This window comes from Desmodus rotundus, chromosome 10 (genome assembly GCF_022682495.2).
Source record: "Desmodus rotundus isolate HL8 chromosome 10, HLdesRot8A.1, whole genome shotgun sequence".
Classification (NCBI taxonomy): Eukaryota; Metazoa; Chordata; class Mammalia; order Chiroptera; family Phyllostomidae; genus Desmodus; species Desmodus rotundus.
In genome coordinates, this window is record NC_071396.1 from 12,388,720 (window position 1) to 12,410,504 (window position 21,785).

At 39.9% G+C, this 21,785-nt stretch overlaps 1 protein-coding gene and 1 long non-coding RNA gene across 5 annotated transcripts in view; one reads left to right on the top strand and one right to left on the bottom strand.

The window, feature by feature from the left end:
* Window positions 1-4,412: 4,412 nt before the first annotated feature.
* Window positions 4,413-7,191, bottom strand: LOC123478230 (uncharacterized). Its single transcript, XR_006653385.2, has 3 exons — window positions 6,899-7,191; window positions 6,214-6,264; window positions 4,413-4,473 (listed from the first exon to the last, which is right to left on the bottom strand). It is a non-coding gene; the product is annotated as an uncharacterized lncRNA (long non-coding RNA).
* Window positions 7,192-7,468: 277 nt separating this feature from the next.
* Window positions 7,469-21,785, top strand: part of AHCTF1 (AT-hook containing transcription factor 1) — a 69,979-nt gene continuing 55,662 nt past the window's right edge. For 2 of the 4 annotated variants that reach the window (XM_045184448.3, XM_045184451.3), the window contains exons 1-3: window positions 7,845-8,221; window positions 19,041-19,168; window positions 20,937-21,190. In XM_045184448.3, coding sequence (XP_045040383.2) covers window positions 8,094-8,221; window positions 19,041-19,168; window positions 20,937-21,190 — 510 coding nt within the window. In that variant the 5' untranslated portion in view covers window positions 7,845-8,093. Of the gene's footprint in view, window positions 7,802-7,843; window positions 8,222-19,040; window positions 19,169-20,936; window positions 21,191-21,785 lie in introns of those variants that run through there. The other 2 variants (XM_024575950.3, XR_008425276.2) reach the window with 2 other exon arrangements.

The window sequence follows — 21,785 nt, forward strand, 5'->3', positions numbered from 1 at the left end:
GATAACATAAAAAGTAATCAGAATACAGTGTAATGGGTGCTGTAATGGATCCTTGAACCCTTTCCTATTTCCAGGCAGTAGGCTTCTCCACTATGCAAACAGCAACATCGCACATTAATTGCCTTTGTCTGGAGCACCCCTTCTATGAACTTGCTGCCAGCACATCAGATAATAGCAATGATTATGGTGTAAAAAATTTTTTTCTCGTTCATTAAGCTGGAAATATTTTGTTTCTCTTTTATATCTCAACTGTGTTCTCTTTCCTGTCTAATTATGCATGCTGATGTTTTAAAGTGAGCAGGAGAATAGATTTTATTTATTTTGTTTGCACATGTGTCACAAAGGATAATTTATTTTCTTCCAGTTGAAGAACATGAGAGACAGGGACTTAGGAACCCTGGGGGCTGTCTGTCTAGGTTTGCCAAAACAAAATGTGGCTTTGAGCAAAAAGCTTATTGAAACAAACTGGATTAGGTCATTTCTAAGGGCCCTCTGACTGCGATAATCTATGATTTATATATGAAATTTTATATTAGGTGGGTTAATATTAAAAATCAATGGCCAGCAACTTAAAAGAAAACTTTTAATGCAGTGATGAAATATAACCCGTTATTTATGAAGAACAATCCATCCAAAACACTGGAGAAATACGTTCCATACTATCACATATGGTTCTCGTTTATACAGCTTAAATAAACCTTCTGATGTCCAATGAAGTATTGGCAATAGCAAATATCTGGTAGGAGTTTAAAGTTGACTCCATGTTTTCACGCGTAACTGTCCCAACAAATGAGGAAACCAAGGTCTGGAGAGTTTTAGGTCCTTATCCACGGATGCCACACAGCAAAGGGTAACTAACGGTAGAGATCAGGTCTCACATGTACATCTTCTCCCTCTGAATTCGGTGGTTTTGTTTCAACACGCTGCTTCAGGGAAATTCTCAGGAGGATGTTGCTTTAAACCACATGCTAGAGGTGGGGGGTGGAGGGGGGTGGCCCTACTTTGCGTGTGGAGGCTGGTCTAAACTGGGGTGTGGCTTGACCAGGCTGATGTTCCTGGCCTGTGGTGATGCTCTAGGGGGAAGTTGAAGGCTGACATGGAGTGGGGAACTACCGTTTCAGACCTCCTCTCCTCCAGGAGTTTGACAATAGGCAGGTTTGACGTGTGCCAGCAAAAACAGCAAAGGAAAGAAATGATTCTAATTAAATAACATTAACAGAAGCACTTGGTTCTTAAGGACTCTGCCTACAACTGTCAGTGAGTGGCTTAGTGCGATTTCTTCTCTGGAACAAATAGTTTTCAAATCAGCTGGAATTATACCCTAATCTGCCAAATTGTTTTTCACACATCACTTCGCCCTGTAATGCAACGCGACTCCAAGTCTTACAGTATCAGTGGGATTGCATTTTACTCTTTGAAATCTTCACAATCTTCACACTGAAAGATTCTTCCCCTTTCTAATCTTTGGACACTGTAACACAACAGAGAATTCTTACACTATGGTTCTGGTGTGCCCCTCCCCACCCTCCTTTTGGAGGTTAAGGTTTCCACTGTTTACCTGCAAAGGGGATATCTCCCCAGCCTTATTTACTAAAGATTTCTCAACTGCCTATTTTCCAAAAGCTGCTCCATTGATGAGCCGTGTGTCTTTGACTGAGATCAAATTAATAGACTGCATAATTGATTACTGTGTTGATCACCCAGAGAATGTAAAAACCTCCCTACTAGGCACTCTCCCTCTCAGGGGCATGCCCATGACTTTCTTCTCTCTCAGCCTTGTATCCCCTAAACGCTAGGGCCCCCATCAGACTAGGAACCCAGGGAGCAACGGGAAGTGGCAACTCCTTCCAGGCTCACCCCCCAAACCTGCCTCCAAGACCCCTTTCCTCTGACTTCCCAGGGAGCCAAAGCAGCCCCGGCCTGGGCTCTCTCCTGTTTGTTCTACCCTATGCCCTCCCTTGTTTCACTGTCCCCAGCCTTAATAAATGTACTCTCAAAATAAAAAATAAAAGTAAAAAAAAAAAAAAAACTTCCCTACTACACCAAAACAAGTGTTGTGGGAACATGTATAGCAAGGGTGTGTTTTGTTATTCACTCTTTTAACCAAAGCACTGTATTATATTTAATATCTGAAACTTGCAGAGTGTATTAAACTTTCATGTTCATAATCTGTTACAAAGGGAATGAAGGGTAGTTACCTCACTTTAAAGTTAGACCCTTCAGAATAAGAGAATGCAGAATCATAAGAACACGGAAATCTGACAGATTACAGAGCTTTCATTCAAAGCCACTCCACACATAAAAGTGACAGGCCTTCTTTAAAAGTGTCCTTTGTCCAGCTGGTGAGAAATGAGTCTGTGACCCAACCAATTGTAGCAAATAAATGTCTTGACCCAAACCAGAATGTGAAACGAGAATATTCCCAAGACCAAGTAGGACACTGAGTGTTATTATAATCAGCAATAAGATACTTAAGAAAGAGTTGTTGCTCTCTTTAATATTAAAGAAAATTTATTTAAAAATTCCAAACAAAAAGTAATTTTAATTTAATTATTATGTCCTGATTGCATTGCTGAGGGACATAGATATTGGCCTTATCAAGCTTTATATCTCCAATGCCTTGAGTAATGAGTAGCTCATTAAAACCATTCGATAATATTCGATGAATAAACAAAGAAGTGAATAGGGAACTGAAAATAAAACTAAACTCAAAAGTACTACCTGAGAATTATTAGAATCTTAAGGATGTAATTTTGGTTACATTAAAGTTCTGCATTATTTTCTTTACTAAACAGGAATTATGTGGTCTACTCATAAATAATTCACTTCTAAACCCTAAAGAGCTTCTACATTTAAACTTATTTTCAGGAGAAGAATGCTCTAGAGTATGCTGAATTTTATTCTGGACATTTCACTTAGGGCATCCTCGTTAACACCTTATTCCAATTTTCAGACATTTCTTGGTGAAAAATTGATACCACATTACATATGCTTTTCTGTAATCAAACCCAACACGTCTACCTGAAATTTATTAAAAAACCATACCAGAGACCAAAGAAAAAGTTAAGCTCAGAAGATGCAAAAGGAAAAAAACTCCCACAGTTTATAATTTCAACCACGTGGAGAGATTGTTTTGACTAATAATTTAAAATACTTTGAAAACTTAAAGCACCACGCAAACGTCACAGTTAATACAGGTCGTGTGGATTCAATGGGATTAAAAAACATTCACAAGAAAAAATAAGGCTGAGAATCCATCTGATAAACTAGGCACAAAACATCTGTTATAATGAGTGACCTATTCCCTCACTAGAATATCAGACGTAACTGTTTTCATTTCTACCAACTTTTGGTACCTGGTTTCCGTGGAGGCAGGGAGCCTCAGGCAAGTGTGAGATTTGTGACTCATGAGCAATATACTTGCAACACCAGTCACCAAAAGAAGCACATAACTATTAATTGTGCCCTCTGGGATCTAGCTTAACAATCCTCCAAGGCAAGCATGGGTCTTGAGAAGCTAAAGTTTCAAAATTTAAAAATGCAATGATATGTGAATACGTAGCTTATAGCTATCTCTAACAGAATTTCAGGATCCATCATATCAATGGTTTTCTTTGGGATTAAGCAACAGTGAAATCATAACTGTGATAGTTTTAGTTAAAATATACTTTTTTTTTAAGAGAGAGAGGAAGGGAGGGAAAAAGAGATGGAGAGAAACATCTATCAGTTGCCTCTTGCACTTGACCCCAACAGGGACCTAACTGGCAACCCAGGCATGTACCCTGACCAGAAATCCAATGGGGGACTTTTTGCTTTGCAAGGCCTTGCAAAAGTCAACCAACTGAGCCACACCTGTCAGGTCAAGATACACAGATTTTTAAAAGTAACTTTGGAAGAGGATGATGTTTAAAAAAAAAAAAAAAAAAAGAGGTAGAAAGGGAAATAATTTTTAAGAAGATATTAATTGTGGTACCATGTTTATGACAAAATATTACCAGTGTTCAGAGAAAGAAAGAAAATCTGCAGCTTTGGGGGGTATCATTCATTAAACAAAACAATTTTCAAGTGCATAAAGACTATATTTTAATAACAGAAAAATATTTATATGACTTTTCTTTAAAAACTCTAAATTTGATTTAATGTCCATTTTTTAAAAATCATAACAAATAAAATCCATCCCCAAGTATTTGTAGCAAATCATTTAACAATCTGTTTCTTCATCTATAAAGCAAGGTCTTTGGCCTAGAGTATCTCGAGTCCCTTTTAATCTAATGTTGCATACTTTGCTTTGAGTGGTAAAATCAATAAATATATACTCATTCACTAAACAATTATTGTAGCCCTTGTTATTAGCCACTATGCTGTCCCTGGAAATGCAGTGGGAAACAAGAAAGATACGACTCTTCACTCACCAAGCGCAGTGTCCATTGAAGAAATCACGGTCGGGGCACTGCTTATTATAACCAATAATCCCTACAAAAATGATGAACATGGAACTGTTAGGACAGAGGTATTGCCTCTCTTTGAGGCAGATACATTTCATTCTGTTGTTGTTACTAAAATATCAAGTATTCCCTCCCAGCCCCCAGTTGCTTTGCAAAACAAATGAGATCTAATTCAGAATACTCCAGTGAGGCTCTACATTTTCTGAAATCAGTTGGCTACTCCTCACTATCAGGATGCTGGATTGGTACTGAAATATTGCCTATTGAATAAACATTCCAGATGGAAGTAAGAGGGTCCACACTAGCCATTATCATTCTCTAGGCCTTTTACCAAAATAATGAATGACCACATAGGTAGAAAGGAAATGAAGTTCTGGACTGGGCACATACTTCCCTTTAATCTTTGCAACAGCTCTGCAAGGGAAACAAATAGTAGCATCCTTTCTTTTTCCATGAGAAAACAGGCTAGAGAGTGAAGAAATTCGACTACAGTCGTGCTGCTAGAGTACTGAAAAGGATGAAAACCCAAGTTTGGCTCCAAGAGACCATATTCTTTTTACTACACAATGCTTCCTCGGGAAAAGGGAAGCTCTGAAGCCGTGTTGACCAAAGTTCATCACGTGGAACACTAATAAGGCAAGGTCTTCCACGAGCCTAAATGGATTCATTCCATGGTCAAGTAACTTTCGGAATGCCAAGCACGTTCAAGGCAGTGAAGTAGTACATAAAAGAAATGCTTAATTTTATTTAATCAGCTTTCCCCCAAACTTGTTTGATGATCAAACCCAGGTAATTTTTTTTTCACTTAACATTATTAACGTCTCTTGAAACCAACTTCAATAATTTGGCATATGTTTAGTTAAAATGACTGAAAAGGGGAGGGTTGAAAGAGAGTTTCCAAGTGGAAAGTCAGTTTACAAAGCAATTCGAATGAAAAACTAGCAGTTATGAGGGAAGTTTTAAAAAGTTTAAGATACAGTCTGTGCTCTCAGTGTAGCTGGGAGATGGGGGAGGTGGGTGGATGGAGGGAGTCAGAAGCAAAAAGGGAAACAGACGTAAAATAATAGGCAGCACATTTTCAGTGCGTGTTCTTAGTGATTAATGTGGGCTGACGGTGACAGGAAGATTCGGGAGAGAAAGGAGGCCTGAGCAGCATCCTGCGGGATATTAAGATTTCGACAAGGGGAGAAGAGGCTGGGAGACACAGAAAAGCAAACATATGTTTGGAGGAGAACGAAGAAATGATCTTCAGGAACTATGTAGGGAAATTAAGTAGGAAAGGTAGGGTTCATCCAGATTATAGATAATCAAACAGAAACCATTCTGTTGTTAATCATGGGAAGGGATGATTAAAACCTGGAAGATCAATTACAAAGTCGATTAATCTGGATATTAAGTGTGATGAGACAGACTTTTGGATTTTAGAATTGGCAGGGCCTTTACAGCCGAGCTAACAAATGTCTACCTAATGAATCAGTAGATTCTCTGATCCACTTACTCTTGCTCTATGCATCTGATAACATCAGCCCAGAGAGGTCACTTAGTTTTCCCCACCGCACACAGCTCCCTAGCAACATACCTGAGTTGGGAACTCATGTCTTTGGACCACCAAGAAGTACAGGACTCATGAATTGAGCATAAAATGGTGCCAAAGAAAGTGCAGAATGGGCAGCAAGGCAAGGACATAAATCAACACATTTGACAGAGGTGGTTTCTGTTTGAAAAGGTCCATTTAAAATACAGATAAATAACCGGAAACCTTTTTTACCTCCTTCTCTGCTACAACTTAGTCCAGTCAGTACGTCACACTTAGAAGTTTCTGCCAGTTAAAAAACAACAATTATAGAAAAAAATTACATTTGTAAAAGACAGCATATCTCAAAAAACACAAGAGGGTTAACAGAAAGGATAAGCTTTTTTTTTTTTTTTTGGATAAACTTTTTTTGATTAAAAAAAATCAGGCTGCCCTGGCTGGTGTGGCTCAGTGGATTGAGCTCCAAAGGGTCACCAGTTCAATTCCCAGTCAGGGCACATGCCTGGGTTCTGGGGCCAGGACCCCAGTTGGGGGTGTGCGATTGGCAACCACACATTGATGTTTCTCTACCTCTTTTTAAAAATCAATCAATAAATAATCTTTAAAAAACATTCTTGCAGCAAACCAATGTGTCTGCCACCACACACCTGTTGAAAATCACTGCTTTATTCCTTAAAAAAAAAAAATTGGCCTGCTTGAATCCTCTCTACCTCACTTTATAATCCTTTTATTTGGCATTCAATATTTACTGTTATCTACACATCCCATATCTATTTGTTTGACACGTGTATGAAGCTTCAAAGATACTAACAACAAAACAACAAAAAAGCTCCATAGTAAAACTCAAAGGTGACCAAAAAGGTAAGGAACACTGATTTGAAAGCACAGTCGTATATTCCCGCTTTAGTCTGGTGCTCACCTTTAGCACCAGAAGTAGGAGCACAGAGAAAGAATAACATGAAGAGCAAATGGGGTTGCCAGGAGGGCAAAAAAATTATCACTTGTCCGCCAGCAAGCGCGGATAGACGATAACATAGCGACTCTCCCGCCACAGTAGTCGCACCGCGGGATCCCGAGGAAGGCGGGGTCCTCCCAGCGCGACCTTAGACGAAGACTACCATTCCCGACGCCGCGCAGGGCCCGCGAGCCCAGCCGCCCCAGCCAGTCAGCGCCGAAGGCATTGTGGGAATCGTAGTCTTTCTTCCCCTCGGCCCATTGGAGGCGGGGAGATTCTATCTTGTGAAAAGGACTGCCTTTCCCGACCTTGCTTCCCTTTCCTCCCTTTTCTTCCCCCACCTTCCAAGAGGAGTTTAAAAATTCCCGCGGCGCAGCCCCCTCCCACCCCCGCCTCCAAGGTCGGAACGCTCGCGAGAACTCAGGGCTCCGCGCCGCGATCTCCTTGCGATCTCCCCTCCTTCGCCGCACCGCCTCTTCCCTCCCCTCCGGGGCGTGTGGGACTCGCTCCGTCCGCCCTGGGTACTGCGCAGAGGAGGGCCGGCGCTGTCCAAGCGGAGGAGGCAGAGTCGCGTGGGGGAGGACCCGGAACCGCGGCGCGGGCAGCGTCTGCGTTTTAGTCGCTGAGCGGCCAGCCGGCCTGCAGCTGTTGCAGGCACTCTCGGGCTCTAAGGTGGTCGGTCAGGGAGGACATCGGCGGAGGCCCGCGAGCAGAGAAGCAGCTTCCGCGCGGCAGAGGTGCGCGCCTCCTGCCTGTGGCGATCGTGTCTCCCGGGAGATGCTGTGACGGACCCGCGCGGGAGGAGCTCACGCCTCGCGCCCCACTGGACTTGGCGGCCCCGGGGGCTCGGTCACCCGCCCTTTCCAGGTAGGGGGAAGGGGGGGAGGGTGTTGGGCTCGTGCGGCGGAGGGCGGGTCTGCGCGGCCTGGGCCCCGTGCGGCGGCCCGGCGGGTCGTCGCGCCTTGCCCGCGGGGCCCGCCTCGTGCCGGGCCTAGGCCGGGCTTTTACCCGCCCAACGGGCGACTGCGTCCCGGCTGCGGACCGGGCCCGAGGGGGCGAGCGCGAGCGTTGGCGGTTGCCGCACGCTCGAGGCACGGCTTATGTAAGCTGCGGTTCGGGCACATGGCGGCGGAGACGCGCTTCGGGGTTTATTTCCGCGATGGCAGCCAGGTCCTCCGGGTCTCGCAGTTCGACCTGGACGGGATCTCCTCCCCGGGGGATTCCCAAAGGCATTTTGAGTTGGTTGTTCGATGGTCTGTACTCCACATGCTGCTGGACTTGGCTCGGGTGAGTCCAGGGCGGGGAAAAAGTTTGACTCGAGATTTAAAAGGTGCGGTGACTTGGTCCGGGAACGGAGATTTAAAACCACCGTACGTCTTGACGTGGGTATTAACTGGCTCTTACTTGTCCCACCTGGAGAGTTAAAATAACCGTACACCTTGGAGTGGGTATTAATTTGCCCTAGATCCACCTGGAAACTCGAGGACAATAATTTTTGTTAATGGTTCACTTTTGTGGGGGGAAGTTTATTTGTAATAGCTGTTCTCTCTCTCTCTCTCTGTCTTTTTTTTTTTTTTTTTTTTTGGAATAGACAGCTGGAGAAATATTTGGAAGAACCTGGGTCCTTTAGGATAAAATATAAGTCTCTTGGAAACTCTAAACTTCATTTTATTCTCAAATTGTCGTTAGGAGTCAGGAGATCTGAATAGCCTCTCTCATGAGCTTTCACCGCGTGGGCCTGCGGGGAGAGAAGAAATTAGGATAGGTTTCCTTATTCTGTAGTATTTAGCCAGGGATGGCAAGCCAGCTCCCACGAGTGCCTGAGAGATGCTCCGTGTTAAGCGCTAGAAGACTGCATTCCTTCTGTGGTTTTTGGTCCTGATTCTTCAGGAACCTAGCACCAAAGTGTCACCAATGTGCAAAACAGCAGTAATTATTTTCCTGAAGATTCTTACTCGGCGGCTTTGGGACAGACACGTCTGGATTTGAGAGGAAGCCAGACCGTGTTTCTTTCTCTCTTAGCCGAGCACCTTTTCGGGAAGTCCTCGCTGGGAATGTTACCCGCCTGCCCGGGTTGGGGCCGTGGTCTCTGCGGCGAGGCTCTTCTGTTCAGTCTGAGCTAGCCACAGACGTACACTTGAGCTACTCCACAATGGTGGTCCTGGGCCCTTTTTCTTGAAGATGCACTTTGATGTTCCTTCGCTGATGTTTTTCAGCCTGGAGTGCCATCTCTGCCTTTTTCAAGATCTCAAATTTCAAATCCTTTTTAGTGTAAATACCATCTCTTCTATGCATTCTTTCATTTCTCTCTATCCCACTTTCCTGGGATCTCACAGCATCTATATTGAATACCTCCGTTGTGGCATTTATTCGCTCTGATATTCTAATGGATATGTATCTCCTCTTCAGAATGCAACTCCTTTAGTTCAGGTATCAGGTGATCTTTCTGCCCCTACAGTTCCTTTTCCAATGCAATGTTTTAAAAGTACTTGGCGATTAATAAATGTTTGAATTAAGTTTGAAAATCACTTGCTAAAAAGTTCTAAGTTTCTGGGTCCACTGTTTACATTTAAATCATAATTGTCTTTTTGAGTCAAAAAGAAAAATATGCACATAAAATATTTTGTAGAAATGTTTGCTCAGTATAAGTTGCAGTATAATTATTGAACAACTAGATGAACAAGTAGTTTTATATTCTGCAGTGGAATTTACGTAGCCACATTTGAGGAGGTGTATTCTGTATTAATATCTTTCGTAGTAATTTTGCTTTGTTTAAAACTGAAACAATGTAGTATACTTAAAAATAAGTTAGGCCCAATATTGAGTTTTTTAGAGCAGTTTTAGGTTCACAGCAAAATTGAGTGGAAGGTACAGAGATTTCCAGTGTAGCCCATTCCCTGCTTCTAGTTATGCATAGCTCCCCCCACCCAATCAGAAGGGATGGTGAACCTACATGATATGTCGTCATCTGTAGTTTACATTTGGGTTTACTCCTGGTGGTGTACATTCTGTGGGTTTGGACAAACGTATAACGGCGTGTATCCACCATTAGTGTCAGTAGTTTCACTGCCCACGAATCTTGTGTTCTGCCTATTCATCTCCCCCTCTCTGCTAACCCCTAGCAACCACTCATCTTTTTGCTGTTTCCAGTTTTGCCTTTTTCAGAATGTCATATAATTGGAATCATGCAGTGTGTAACCTTTTCAGACGGCCTTCTTTTACTTAGTGATAAGCATTTAAACATCATGTCTCTTCGTGGCTTGACAGCTTTTTTTTTTAAGCACTGAATAGTCATTGTATGGATTATACCACTTTATCCACTCACTTACTGAGGGGCATGTTGCTAGTCTCCAGGCTTTGATAACTATAAAGCTGTTACAAACATCCATGTGCAGGTTTTTGTGTAGACATGTTTTCAGCTCCTTTGGTTAAATACCAAGGAGTGCAATTGTTGGGTCATATGGTACGAATATCTTTAGTTTTGTAAGAAACTGTCAAACTGTCCTCCAAAGTGCAGGTACCATTTTGTATTCCCACCAACGGTGAATGAGAGTTCTTGTTGCTCCACATCTTCACAACATTTGGTATGGTCAGTGTTCTGTATTTGGCCAAAATAATAGAATTCCACTCTGAGAAAATGTTTTTCTGGGCTGAGCATGTTTCCTGCAAAAGAGCATGTACCTGCTAATTACCTTCAATTTACAATCACTGCAATTCTGCCAATACACAGGTAATACTCAGATCACCTAAGCTGTGATGTTCTGAATGTTCTTAGTTATACCCAAATTTCACTAACTGCCCAACATTTGCTGGGATAAACTCACTGTCACTTGAATCATTTGGCTGCTTTTGAAGATGAAGTCCAAAGAGCTCTGAAACGATTCTTTCTTGGGGGCATTGCTTTATAGACATTAGCAATTAGCAACAGGCCGTGCTGATCCTGTCTAGCACCACCGGCAATCACAAATGACAGGAGAGGAATCATTTCACTTGCTTCAGGCAAAGCAGTTCAGTTCTGTGTCTCCCACTGCAGCCATAAGAGAAAAATCCCACTTTGGGTCCAGGGCAGCTGATACAGTGTTACTGCTGGTTAGTATCTTCTGGAGGGTCTGTTTCATCCTCAGAAACAAGGCTTTGCCTGTCCCATTTATAGAAATTTCATCATGAAGATCCTTACACTTAACATCATAAGAGGATGGTTTTCGTTTTACTTTTTCAAAGTCCATAGCCATACCTTTAACTCATTTCGGAGCTCCATTCATTACTTTTAAGCTTCAACCTGCAGGTCTGCTTCTGTCTCATTGCCAAAGGCCTGAGGCTGCTTGCTGCTACTCCAGACCAGGACAGAAGCTGCTGTGACTTTTTGATCTTGTTTTGTTGTTCTGTTTGTTTTAATCCTTGCCCAAGGATGTGCTCACTGATTTTAGAGAGGTGAGAGAAGCATCAGTCAGTTGCCTTCCGCTGTGCCCTGCCTGGGGATGGAACCTGCAACCTTTTGGTGTAGGGACGACACTCCAGCCAACTGAGCTACCTGGCCAGGGCTTGATGTTGTTTTAACTTGCATTTCCCTCAAGACATACTATGTGGAGCATCTTTTCATGTGCTTATTTGCTATCTGTGTATCTTCTTTATTGAGATGTCTGTCTGAGGTCTCTGGCCTTTTTTAAATGATTTTTTAAGTGGTTTTCCTTGCTGGGTTTTAAGAATATTGAGGGTTTTTTCTTTAATTGAAATTATTGTTTAATGTGTCTATTCCTGTCTCTGCTAGTATTTTGCTGTCCTAATTTACCACATGTTTATAACCTATTAGTTGCAAGTCGTTGTGACACTCTGGAATTCACAGGAGTAGGAGATGATTTTTGCCTTTTAGAGATTCATAGTATAATGGAGAAGACAGAAAACACAGGTAATGAATTTTTAAAAACTACATTTAGGATTACCAGCACAAAGATGAAAAGAAGTGATCTTAGAGATGAGATTAAATATGAAAGGGTGCTGTATCCAGACCACGCAGGGAATCTCACCTATGACCGATGGGCTTTGGATGATGGAGGTGGAAGGAGAAACAGTATAAATAGAAAAATGGAAGTGGTAGGCTATATACCAAACTGATGAAATAAGTGGTTTGGGAAGCGATGCTGTAAAGACAGTCTGGACTTCCAGATTGTGGAGAGCCTTGATTGCCTCTGGCTGAAGGTGTTAATTTTAATATGCAGTAGGGAGTCATTGAAGAGCTTTGAGAAGGGGAGTGACATAATCCATGTGCATTGTCAAGAAAATGTTTAAATAGTATTTACAATGGCAGCCAGCTCATTGTTCTTGCTGTGCCTATCTAGACCTTGAGAAGTTGAAACTTGGTAAGTCACTTTTTAGAGGTTGTATGTCACAAAAGCCTTTTTTTTTGGAACTTAAAATATGATGTTTCACTGTCATACGGCTTGCATTGTTTTCAATGAACAGTCTCCTGCCATTGTTGTCTTCATTCCTTTGTGTGGGGTGCTACATTTAAGACCTCTTTGTCCCTTGATTTTGAAAAATTTTGGTGGAGTTTTTTCATGTTTCTTGTGCTTTGAGGTTCACTGACCTTTTTGAATTTGTGGGATTATAGTTGTCATCAAATTAGGAAAAAAAATTGGCCATTTGTTTTGATTTGTGTTACAAATATTAGGGCTCTTGAGGTTCTGCTACAGTTCTGTCTTTTTCCTCCTGGCCCCAGCCTTCTTTCTCTCTCTGCTTGTTTAGATAGTTTTCACTGTGGATGTTTATATTTACTACAACTTTTTATGTCTAATCTATCAATCTCATTCAATGAATTTATCATCTCTAGAAATTTGATTTAGGGTTATTTATATCTTACAAGTCTTATTAACATGCCCATGATTTCCCTCTCTCGGACATAAAGGCTAGAGCAACCTACTTAATTATCCTCATCTACTAATTCTAACCTCTGTGTCATTTTTAGGACTGTTTCTGTTGGTTGTTTTTTCCCACTTATTACGGGTTATATTTTCCTGCTGCTTTGCTTGCAAGACCATTTTCCGAATAACTTTTATAAAAATTGATTTGAGAGAGGGAGAAAGAAACATCTATTTGTGGTTGCACTTATTGATGCATTCATTGATTGATTCTTGTATGAGCCCTGGTAGGCATTGAACTGGCAACTTTAGTGTATGGGGATGATGCTCTAACCAGGGGTCCCCAACCTCTGGGCAGCAGACTGGTACTGGTCTGGGTCTGTTAGGAATTGGGCCACACACCAGGAAGCTTGAATATAATGAGCTTGAGTCATCCTGAAACCATCCCCCCGCACCCACACACACACACCATGGTCTGTGGAAAACTTGTCTTCCACGGAACCTGTCCCTGGTGCCAAAAAGTTTGAGGACCACTGCTCTAACCAACTGCGCTACCCTGCTTAGTGCCTGATGATTTTTGATTGAATGCCAGGCATTGTGAATTTTGCCTTTTTTTTTTTTTTAAGATTTTATTTATTTTCAGAGAGCAGAAAAGGGAAGGAGAAAGAGAGGGAGAGAAACATCAGTGTGTGGTTGCCTTTGACGTGCCCCCTACTGGGATCTAGCCTGCAACCCAGGCATGTGCCCTGACTGGGAATCAAACTGACCCTTTGGTTAGCAGGGCTGAGCTTTGCTCTCAAGTACAGAATGTTTTTGCATTTCTTTACATATTCTTGAGCTTTGCTTTGGGGTACAGCTGAGTAAGTTGGATACTTTTAAGGCTTGCTTTTTGAGCTTTTCTTGGCTCTAATTTTCCTCCCTGCCACTGAAGCTATCAATACCTTTTTGAGTACTCTGCTCTGTGCCCCATTTCTTACAAGGTTTTTCCACTCTGGAGCGCTTCCTGGCACTTTGTGAACTCTAGGGTTGTCCTCCTCTACTTCTCCAATGATTCATTCCTTGGCCTCTGGTAGTTTCCATACGGACTTGTGTTGATCATATGAAGATTCAGGGGAGCCCACTGCAGTTCTCTGGAGCTCTTTGTATGGCCAATTGTAGCACAGTAATCTGCTTGTGAATTCTGGCTGCCTTTGGCTTTGTAGTATTCTCAACTCAGAGACCCTTGGGCTCCGGGTTCCCCTCTCTGCTGTGTGTCCTGGACACTCTATACACAGTAAACTGGGGCAGCCCTAGAGGTCATCTTGTTTATTTTACTTCCCTAAAGGACCACTATTCTTTGTTACCTGTTGTCCATTATCTGAAGTCTTGGTTTCATATATTTTGTCCTATTTTTTTTTTAAGTGGGAGGGTATATCTGGAGTGGAAATTAACAATTTTTTAAAAAATACTGTGACTGTTTAAGGCAGTACTTCCACATCACAATCTTTGTTTTATATTTTTAAAAAATAACAGTAACAGAAAACACATCTAGCCTCACAAATAAAACATTTATTTTCAAACAATTGATTGTTGTGCATTATTCATTCAGATGAACTTTATTTTTTAAAATTTTTGTATTGATTGATTTTTGTACAGAAAGGAAGGGGGGAAATAACAACGATTTGTTGTCCCACTTATTTATGCATTTATTGGTTAATTGTATGTGCCCTGACCAGGGATTGAACCCAAAGAAAGATTAGCGTATGGGAACGATACTCTACCCAACTGAACTCTACTGGCCAGGGCCAGTCAGATGAACTTTAGAATCACCTTGTGAAAGTCTTTTAAAAATTCTTTTGGGATGATCTTGATTTAATTGCAGTTATCATGAAACTTTTTTGCTGCATGTCCATGAACACTCCCACTGAATACACTTTGAGGAAAGCTTACCACCTAGAATTCTGAAGGTTTAGCTCTGGACAGATGACTTTTTTGGGTATAAGCGTAATAGGGGGATATATTAATTTCAGTTTACTATTACACTGGTTTTTGTCAAGGCTATAGGAGGAAACGACATAATACCAGTGATGGTGGCTTTTCCTGCCTAAATTTGTTTAAAAATTTCTTCTATGCTAACATACTAAGAAAGAAGGATGTGATCAATTTGTGTAAATATAGTCCTTTTAGCAACTAAGGCTTACTGAGCCTAGGACCCTCTATAAGGTTGTATATTTCAGACTAATCAGTAATTTCCATTGACTAGCATAGTAATTATAACCTAATTATATTATTATTTAGGATCTGTTTTGTATAATAAAATGACTTCCACTTAAAAAAATACGTTTATTGACTTTAGAGAGGCAGGAAATGGGAGAGAGGAAAAAATCATTGTGAGAGAAAAACATTGATTAATTTTCTACCATCCACACCCCAAACCAGGATTGAACTTGGAACCTAGGTATATTCCCTGACTGGAATCAAACTCCCAACTTTTTGTTATATTAGATGACACTTCAACCAACTGAGCCATACTGGCCAAGGCAAAAAGATTTCCACTTTTAATGACCAAGCATTCTCAAACATAATTTTTAAAGTTTTCTGAGTTAATAGTGATGAGTCTAAGTTTTTTGAGGCAGTTGGTCACATTTTAATCTATAAAATAGCATTTATACACTGAAACAAAAATTAAAATTCATCTTCTATTCTTGTTAACTTTAAAAAAAAATTTTTCACATAAATTTTTTTGTGAGGAGGGTTTAAGTACTTGCCAATTAAAGCTTTGAGTAAAGAATAAGAATGGCAAGGAAGAACAAGAAACTAGAGGTCAAAAGACCATAGACAGTCTAGTTAGAGGTCTGCCATTTAACAAAGGCTGAGTCATTGGGAATAGAAATGATAGGAGTGCGGTGTTTCTTTTCTGTTTGTTTGTTTTGTGAAATGGGCCATTTTTGGTGAATACATATTGCATGGTAAGGGGAGGAGAAGGAAACTATTTATTCCTGTATTTAACCAATTTTTTGTACTCTCCACAGTGTGGAAACTACTGGGGTTAGGTGATGAGTAAGGTACACGTTTGTCTCCTGCAAGCTCTCAGTCGGGTTGGGGCTACAGAGAGGCATGTGTAGTGTGGTAAGTGCCATACATGCTAGGGAAGTGCCAGGTACATTAGGAACAAATCGGATTGTAACTTACCTTAGACGTGGGGGTTTGGAGGAGGGTTGGGGATCAAGGAAAGTTTTTTGAAGAATCATTGTTTCAGCTAAGTCCTCCCGAGTTTTTGGGTAAGTGATACCAGGTAGATTAAATCCTCAGACTTTTATTCTTTCTCAAAATTGCTATCTTGTGCATTTTCAAGGTTTTATTCATTTTAGTTTTAGTTCTGTTTTTAAAAAATTATTTGTCACTATTTTGTAAAAATGTTTTTAAAATCCAGGTCGTACCAAAAAAGATAAAGAAACAGGTCATCCCAAATTTGGATCACAAAAGTAAACAGTGTGAACTTTTTGTAATTATTTCAGACATGTCTGTATGCAGATACTCAGAAGAATTCACACAGAGACTAATTTTATGAAATGGAATAAACTAAATGCTATTTTTTAGAAAACTAATTTTGTGGGGAAAATAAAACAAAATTTAAGGCACAGGAATTGTTTTAATTCGGCAGTTATTTCTTTTTAAAAAATAGGTGTTCATTTGGCCCTGAGCAGTGTGGCTCAGTTGGTTGAGTGTCCTCCCACCAAGCAAAAGGCCCCTCCCTGGTCTGATTGCTGGGCAGGGCTCCGGCCGGGTTGTGAGTCCGTGTGGGAGGTGCGCTGGTCAGTATGTCTCATGTCAGTGTTTGTTTCTCCCTCTCTCTCTTTCTCTAAAAATAAATAAGTAACATTTTTTTTTAAATGGAGTTTGTTTGGTTTTTAAGTAGGTCTTTTGAGTGGCTTGTTACACTATTGTTTTACCATGGGTATCAGTTTTGATAGCCTTGATTTTCTTCTGTGAGAGTGACTTGTTACAATTGAGTGTTACAATTGAGTCCAGTCCCTGCTGGGAAACCTTTTACCTGGTGAAGTGGCCTGTCCCTGGGATCACTCTCCTGCCAGGAAGACATTTTTGGACTTTTAATGCCTTTCTCCCAAGAAAGCAGCACAGTGTCCTAGATTAATAAATGGCCATCTGCTGATGTCTGTGGTGTCTGTATTAAAGGATTCTAGACCTAAAATTATCTTCACCCCTTTAGTTTACTTCTTTCCAAACTGCAGGGTATCAGAATTCTCTGGATTTTTTTTAACTCACTTTCTTCTCTATTGCTTCGTGATGTGCACATTTTCTATATATTAAAGGAGGGTGTGGGTAACATGTGTAACTTCTTCCTCCAGCAATATGTAATTTCCTTGCTGGAAATGAAAAGCAAATTGTACCAATAACATTAATTAAATAGTCCATACTTCCTCTCTGATTTGAAATGTCTAAATAGGCTTCTTACTATCTTCTGAATGTTTGTGTCTAGATGATCTGTTTCATTTATCTCTTTGTCCATTACTAGCCTATATCAAACTGTTTTAGCCTGTTCTTTGCTATTAGTGTTACATTGGTGGGAGGTGAGGGGATTCTGAATAAACATGGTAGGTCTTCTCCCTCTATTGTCTATTACTTGTTGAGTGGGCACAAAGGAATATTTTTAAGTTATAAAGAATCACAATGCAGGGAATACCTATGTACTCACTACCGAGTTTTTGGAAAAAGAACTTTACCATTACCTTCCTTTCTATTCTAATTCCTTTTTTCTCCTTTCAAAAGTAACTACTGTGGATTTTGTGCTCATTATTTTCTTGTTTCATTCATAGTTTTGCTACATATATTCTTTTTGTTAGGCAGTGTTTTGTTTAGATTTATAGTCTTTGTAGCTTAATTACAATCATTCTAAATGTATTTTCTGCTTTTATTGTTTAATGTTATATTCTGACATTTGTCCATATTGTCGCATGTAGCTGCAACATTCTCATTGCTCCTTTGAGTTTTTCCCATTGATTTAAGTTGTACTTATTTCCTTTTTCATTCTGGAAGTTCTATTTTTTTCAAATCCACTTGACCACTTTTTATTTTAATTTTTAAAGGTTCTTCCTCACTAGCAAGCTTAATCTTTAGTCACATTAAACATACCATTTTCTGATTATTTCAATATCTGAAGTCTTTGACAGACTAATTTAACTAGCTGTTGATCATGATATCCTAATTCTATTTTGTTATTTTGACTGCCGGTTCATTTTCATTGGAACTTCATCTTTAAGAACTGAGATTCCAGAGACTATTTGGTGGTTTCTTTGGGTTACTTGGAGCATTACCAGTCAGAGATTACTTGATAATAAATTCTTCATCTGAGTATTTTCAGATAACATAGATTGAATTCTGGCCACTAATGTGTGTGAAGGGGAGTTTTATTTTTCTGAGTAGAGAATTAGTCACAGTAAATCGGGTGGCTTCATTCTTCTCTGCCCTTTACTCTGGGTGCTCTCGCTCACCTCTATGCTGACGATAGAGCCTTATGGAATTTCATGTAGGGAGGTGGCGGGGGGAGCCTCCTCTTAGCTTATTTGCACTGGCTCTGTTAGCCATAAACTTTATCTTCTTCCTCTGTGGACCTCAGAGTGCTGAAAACAAGATCAGGGTCACCTGGGTTGGATTTGGTAGCTCATCCTCAAGGCTCAGGCCAGCTTGCTTGTCTTCCTACTGTCTCTTCCCTTGTGGCTTTGCTAACTCATTAACTATTGAAAAAAATACTTTTAAATTTTAACCATCTTTCTTTGGTTGTTTACAATGGGAGTCATTTAAGGAATCTAGTGTTCTATATATTAGAAATGAAGGATAATTAAAAATTTTTTCTATCTATTTAAAGGCATGTATTAAACTCAGTACCTGAGGTTACTATGGGTTTGGACATTTTTTCATGGACTTTCCCCTTTTACCTTAGTAATTTGTCTCAAATATATATTAATATTTTTGGTGTGTGACGTGTTCCTTTAGAGTCAGTCATGCAATAAGATTAATTCTAGGTAATCACGTATATCCTTAGAACAACTGGCTTAATGAATCTTTACTCTCCTGAGGCTGTTTGGGAAATAATTTTCTTAGGAGAGAATACCTCAAGCCCAGAAGCACATAATATGTATTTCATAATCAGATTTTAGTTTTAGTTTTCTAAGTTTTTGTGTTTTTTTCTTTTTATTCTGGTTAGAGATAGTAGAGATATATCATAATAATATCTTTTAAAAAAATTACAGTGGAAGTATGCAAGACTTAACAGCACAAGTGACTAGTGATCTTCTGCAGTTCCCAGAAGTGACTATTGAAGCCCTTGGAGAAGATGAAATAACATTGGACTCTGTACTTCGTGGGAAGTTCGCTGCAGGTAAAATAATGTTGCTGAAGATTTACTAATTTGATTGATTTGTAAGATACTAATAAGCATGTATTGCGATTTCTTTATGGTGAACGAGAAGCAGAATCTGGTTAGAGTGGTCTCACGTAAATACGTAGCATCTCCGTCTACAGGTGTAATAGCATCTACATACTCTAGAGCTCGTTTTCAGTCACTGGGGGGGTATAGTTTTATTTTTCTTATTAAAAGTACCATGTTTTATATCTTTTAGTACTGAGTGTCTACATTTGGAAAGTAGAAATAACATACAGCTGTTTTTTCTTTATGATCAGTACCTTTTATTGCTGAGTTTGAAGTAGAACCTAAACAGTCTCATTAATAGAAAATTTCTGATTTTTAGGGCCCTGCATAAGACAAAATATTCAGAAAATCTTTCTGTAATTCCACTAATCTGAACAAGATCTCAGTATACATTTTGGATTATATAATACAGCAGAAAACTATGAAAGAAGTCATTAAATTATGGATTTCAGTTTAGTGAAATATTCTGCAGCAGACTTTTCTGAACGTGAATATCACAGCCATCCTTCCTAGCAGGAAGACAAGCAAAGCGTATTTATTGGTCACTTAGCTATTCTCTTGAATATTAAAAGTAGGAACAGTATTAAACATATGCTAGGTACTGTGACAACTTTTTATTGAGGTTAAGTACTAGGCTTTTCTAAGAAGTCACTGTTCTGTGTAGTTCAGAATCAAATAGGTGAAGCAGCTTGATCTTAGTTGCGCAGCAAGTGGCAAAAATGAGCTTTCATCCCATGCCTTCTATGTCGCCACTGTGCTGTGCTTTTCATTAAACCCTTATAGCCTGCCCTCCACCGTAATCTAGTATATCCAACTATCTCTTTACCTACATTGCAAATTTAATAGTGAAAGTTACCACCACCCATCTAGCAGCTCAAGGGAAAATTCAGAGTCTGTTCCTGATTCTCCTGTTTCACTCAGGGAGCGGTATCTTATTCATCAGCAAACAGATCCTTTTAGTTCTGCCTCTAACAGGAATCTTCTGTCAGTCAACTTTTCCCTCTTAATGGCAACCAGTCAAGCTTAAGTATCATCTCCCTACTTCTCTGTGGTTCCCCCTTGTGGTCCATTCTCTCCTTAGCAGCTGGAGGAACATTTAAAAACATAAATCAGATTGTCAGTATCCTGCTTAATACCCTCTAGTTACTTTACATTGCATGCAGATTAAAATCCAAACATGACAAGTAAGGGGCCAAGAAAGGCTTCTTATATTTCCTATTGTTATGTGTTAGTTATGTTTCAGTTGGAATTTGCACTCTTTTGGAATTGAGTCACGTGTTAACATTTTACGACACCTATTTTAACTCTTAAGGTATAATGTAGTTAAAGTTTGAGCTTTGGAATTAGACTGACTTGGGATCCCACTTCTGGCTTTGGTTAGTATTGCAGCTGTGCGGCTTTGGGCAAGTTACTTACCTGTATGAATGTTTAGTTGCCTTATCTCTATATTAAGGTATGACAGAGAGTAAATGAAATAATGTATTTAATCCCATAGTATGGTTCCTTTACTGAATGGTTACTTTATTACTGCGATAGTAGTTCAATTTATTTTACTAGATTGAGGACCACTCTGTTTTATAAATGTTTAGATTTCAATTTGGAAATAATCATGTAAAGTTTTGTATAATAAGCTGTGTTATACATGTAAAAGCTTGTGATTGTGTTGTGTACATACAATATTAAAATAAGCAGTATACTTGCTTTTTTTTTCTTCTAGGGAAAAATGGACTTGCTTACTTGAGTTGTGGTCCACAGCTTGAGGTGGTAAATTCTCTGACAGGAGAGCGGCTGTCTGCATATAGATTCAGTGGAGTGAATGACGAGCCACCTATAATCCTAGCTGTGAGAGAATTCTCTTGGCAGAAGAGAACCGGATTGTTAATTGGATTGGAAGATGCAGAAGGGAGTGTTCTTTGTCTGTACGACCTTGGTATATCAAGAGTGGTGAAAGCAGTTGTTCTTCCTGGAAGGGTAGGTACTGTTTAAGATATGTGGACATTCTGTTTTCAAAACTGAACCCCTACTGGTTACACAGGTAGTTTTACTTCATGAAAATTCATTGAGCTATACATGCACTTCTAATTCACTTTTATGGAAGTATGTTATTTTTCATTTAAAAATTCAAAATAAAGTTTATAAATATACTTACAAATATTTATTACTGTGGGCATTTTTGTGTGTGTGACTACAGCTGACCCTTGAACAACGCAGGGGTCAGAGGCACTGATTCCTCTACCCTCCCCCCCACCGGCACAGCTGAAAATCTGCTTATAACTTGGACTCCCCCAAAACTTAATAGCCTGTTGTTGACTAGAAGCCTTACTGATACATTTAACACATACTTGGTATGTTACATGTGTTATATAGTGTATTCTTACAATGAAATAAGCTAGAGGAAAAAATCCTAAAGAAGAGAAGTGGACCCATGTGTGGAGTTCAAGGCCATGTTTTTTAAGAGGCAACTATATAGCCTTGGAGCAATATGGAAAACATGTCTTTGTTATTAAGATTTGAATGATATATTTAAGTAGTGGTTTCATTTATAATTACCATTTATTAATTCTAG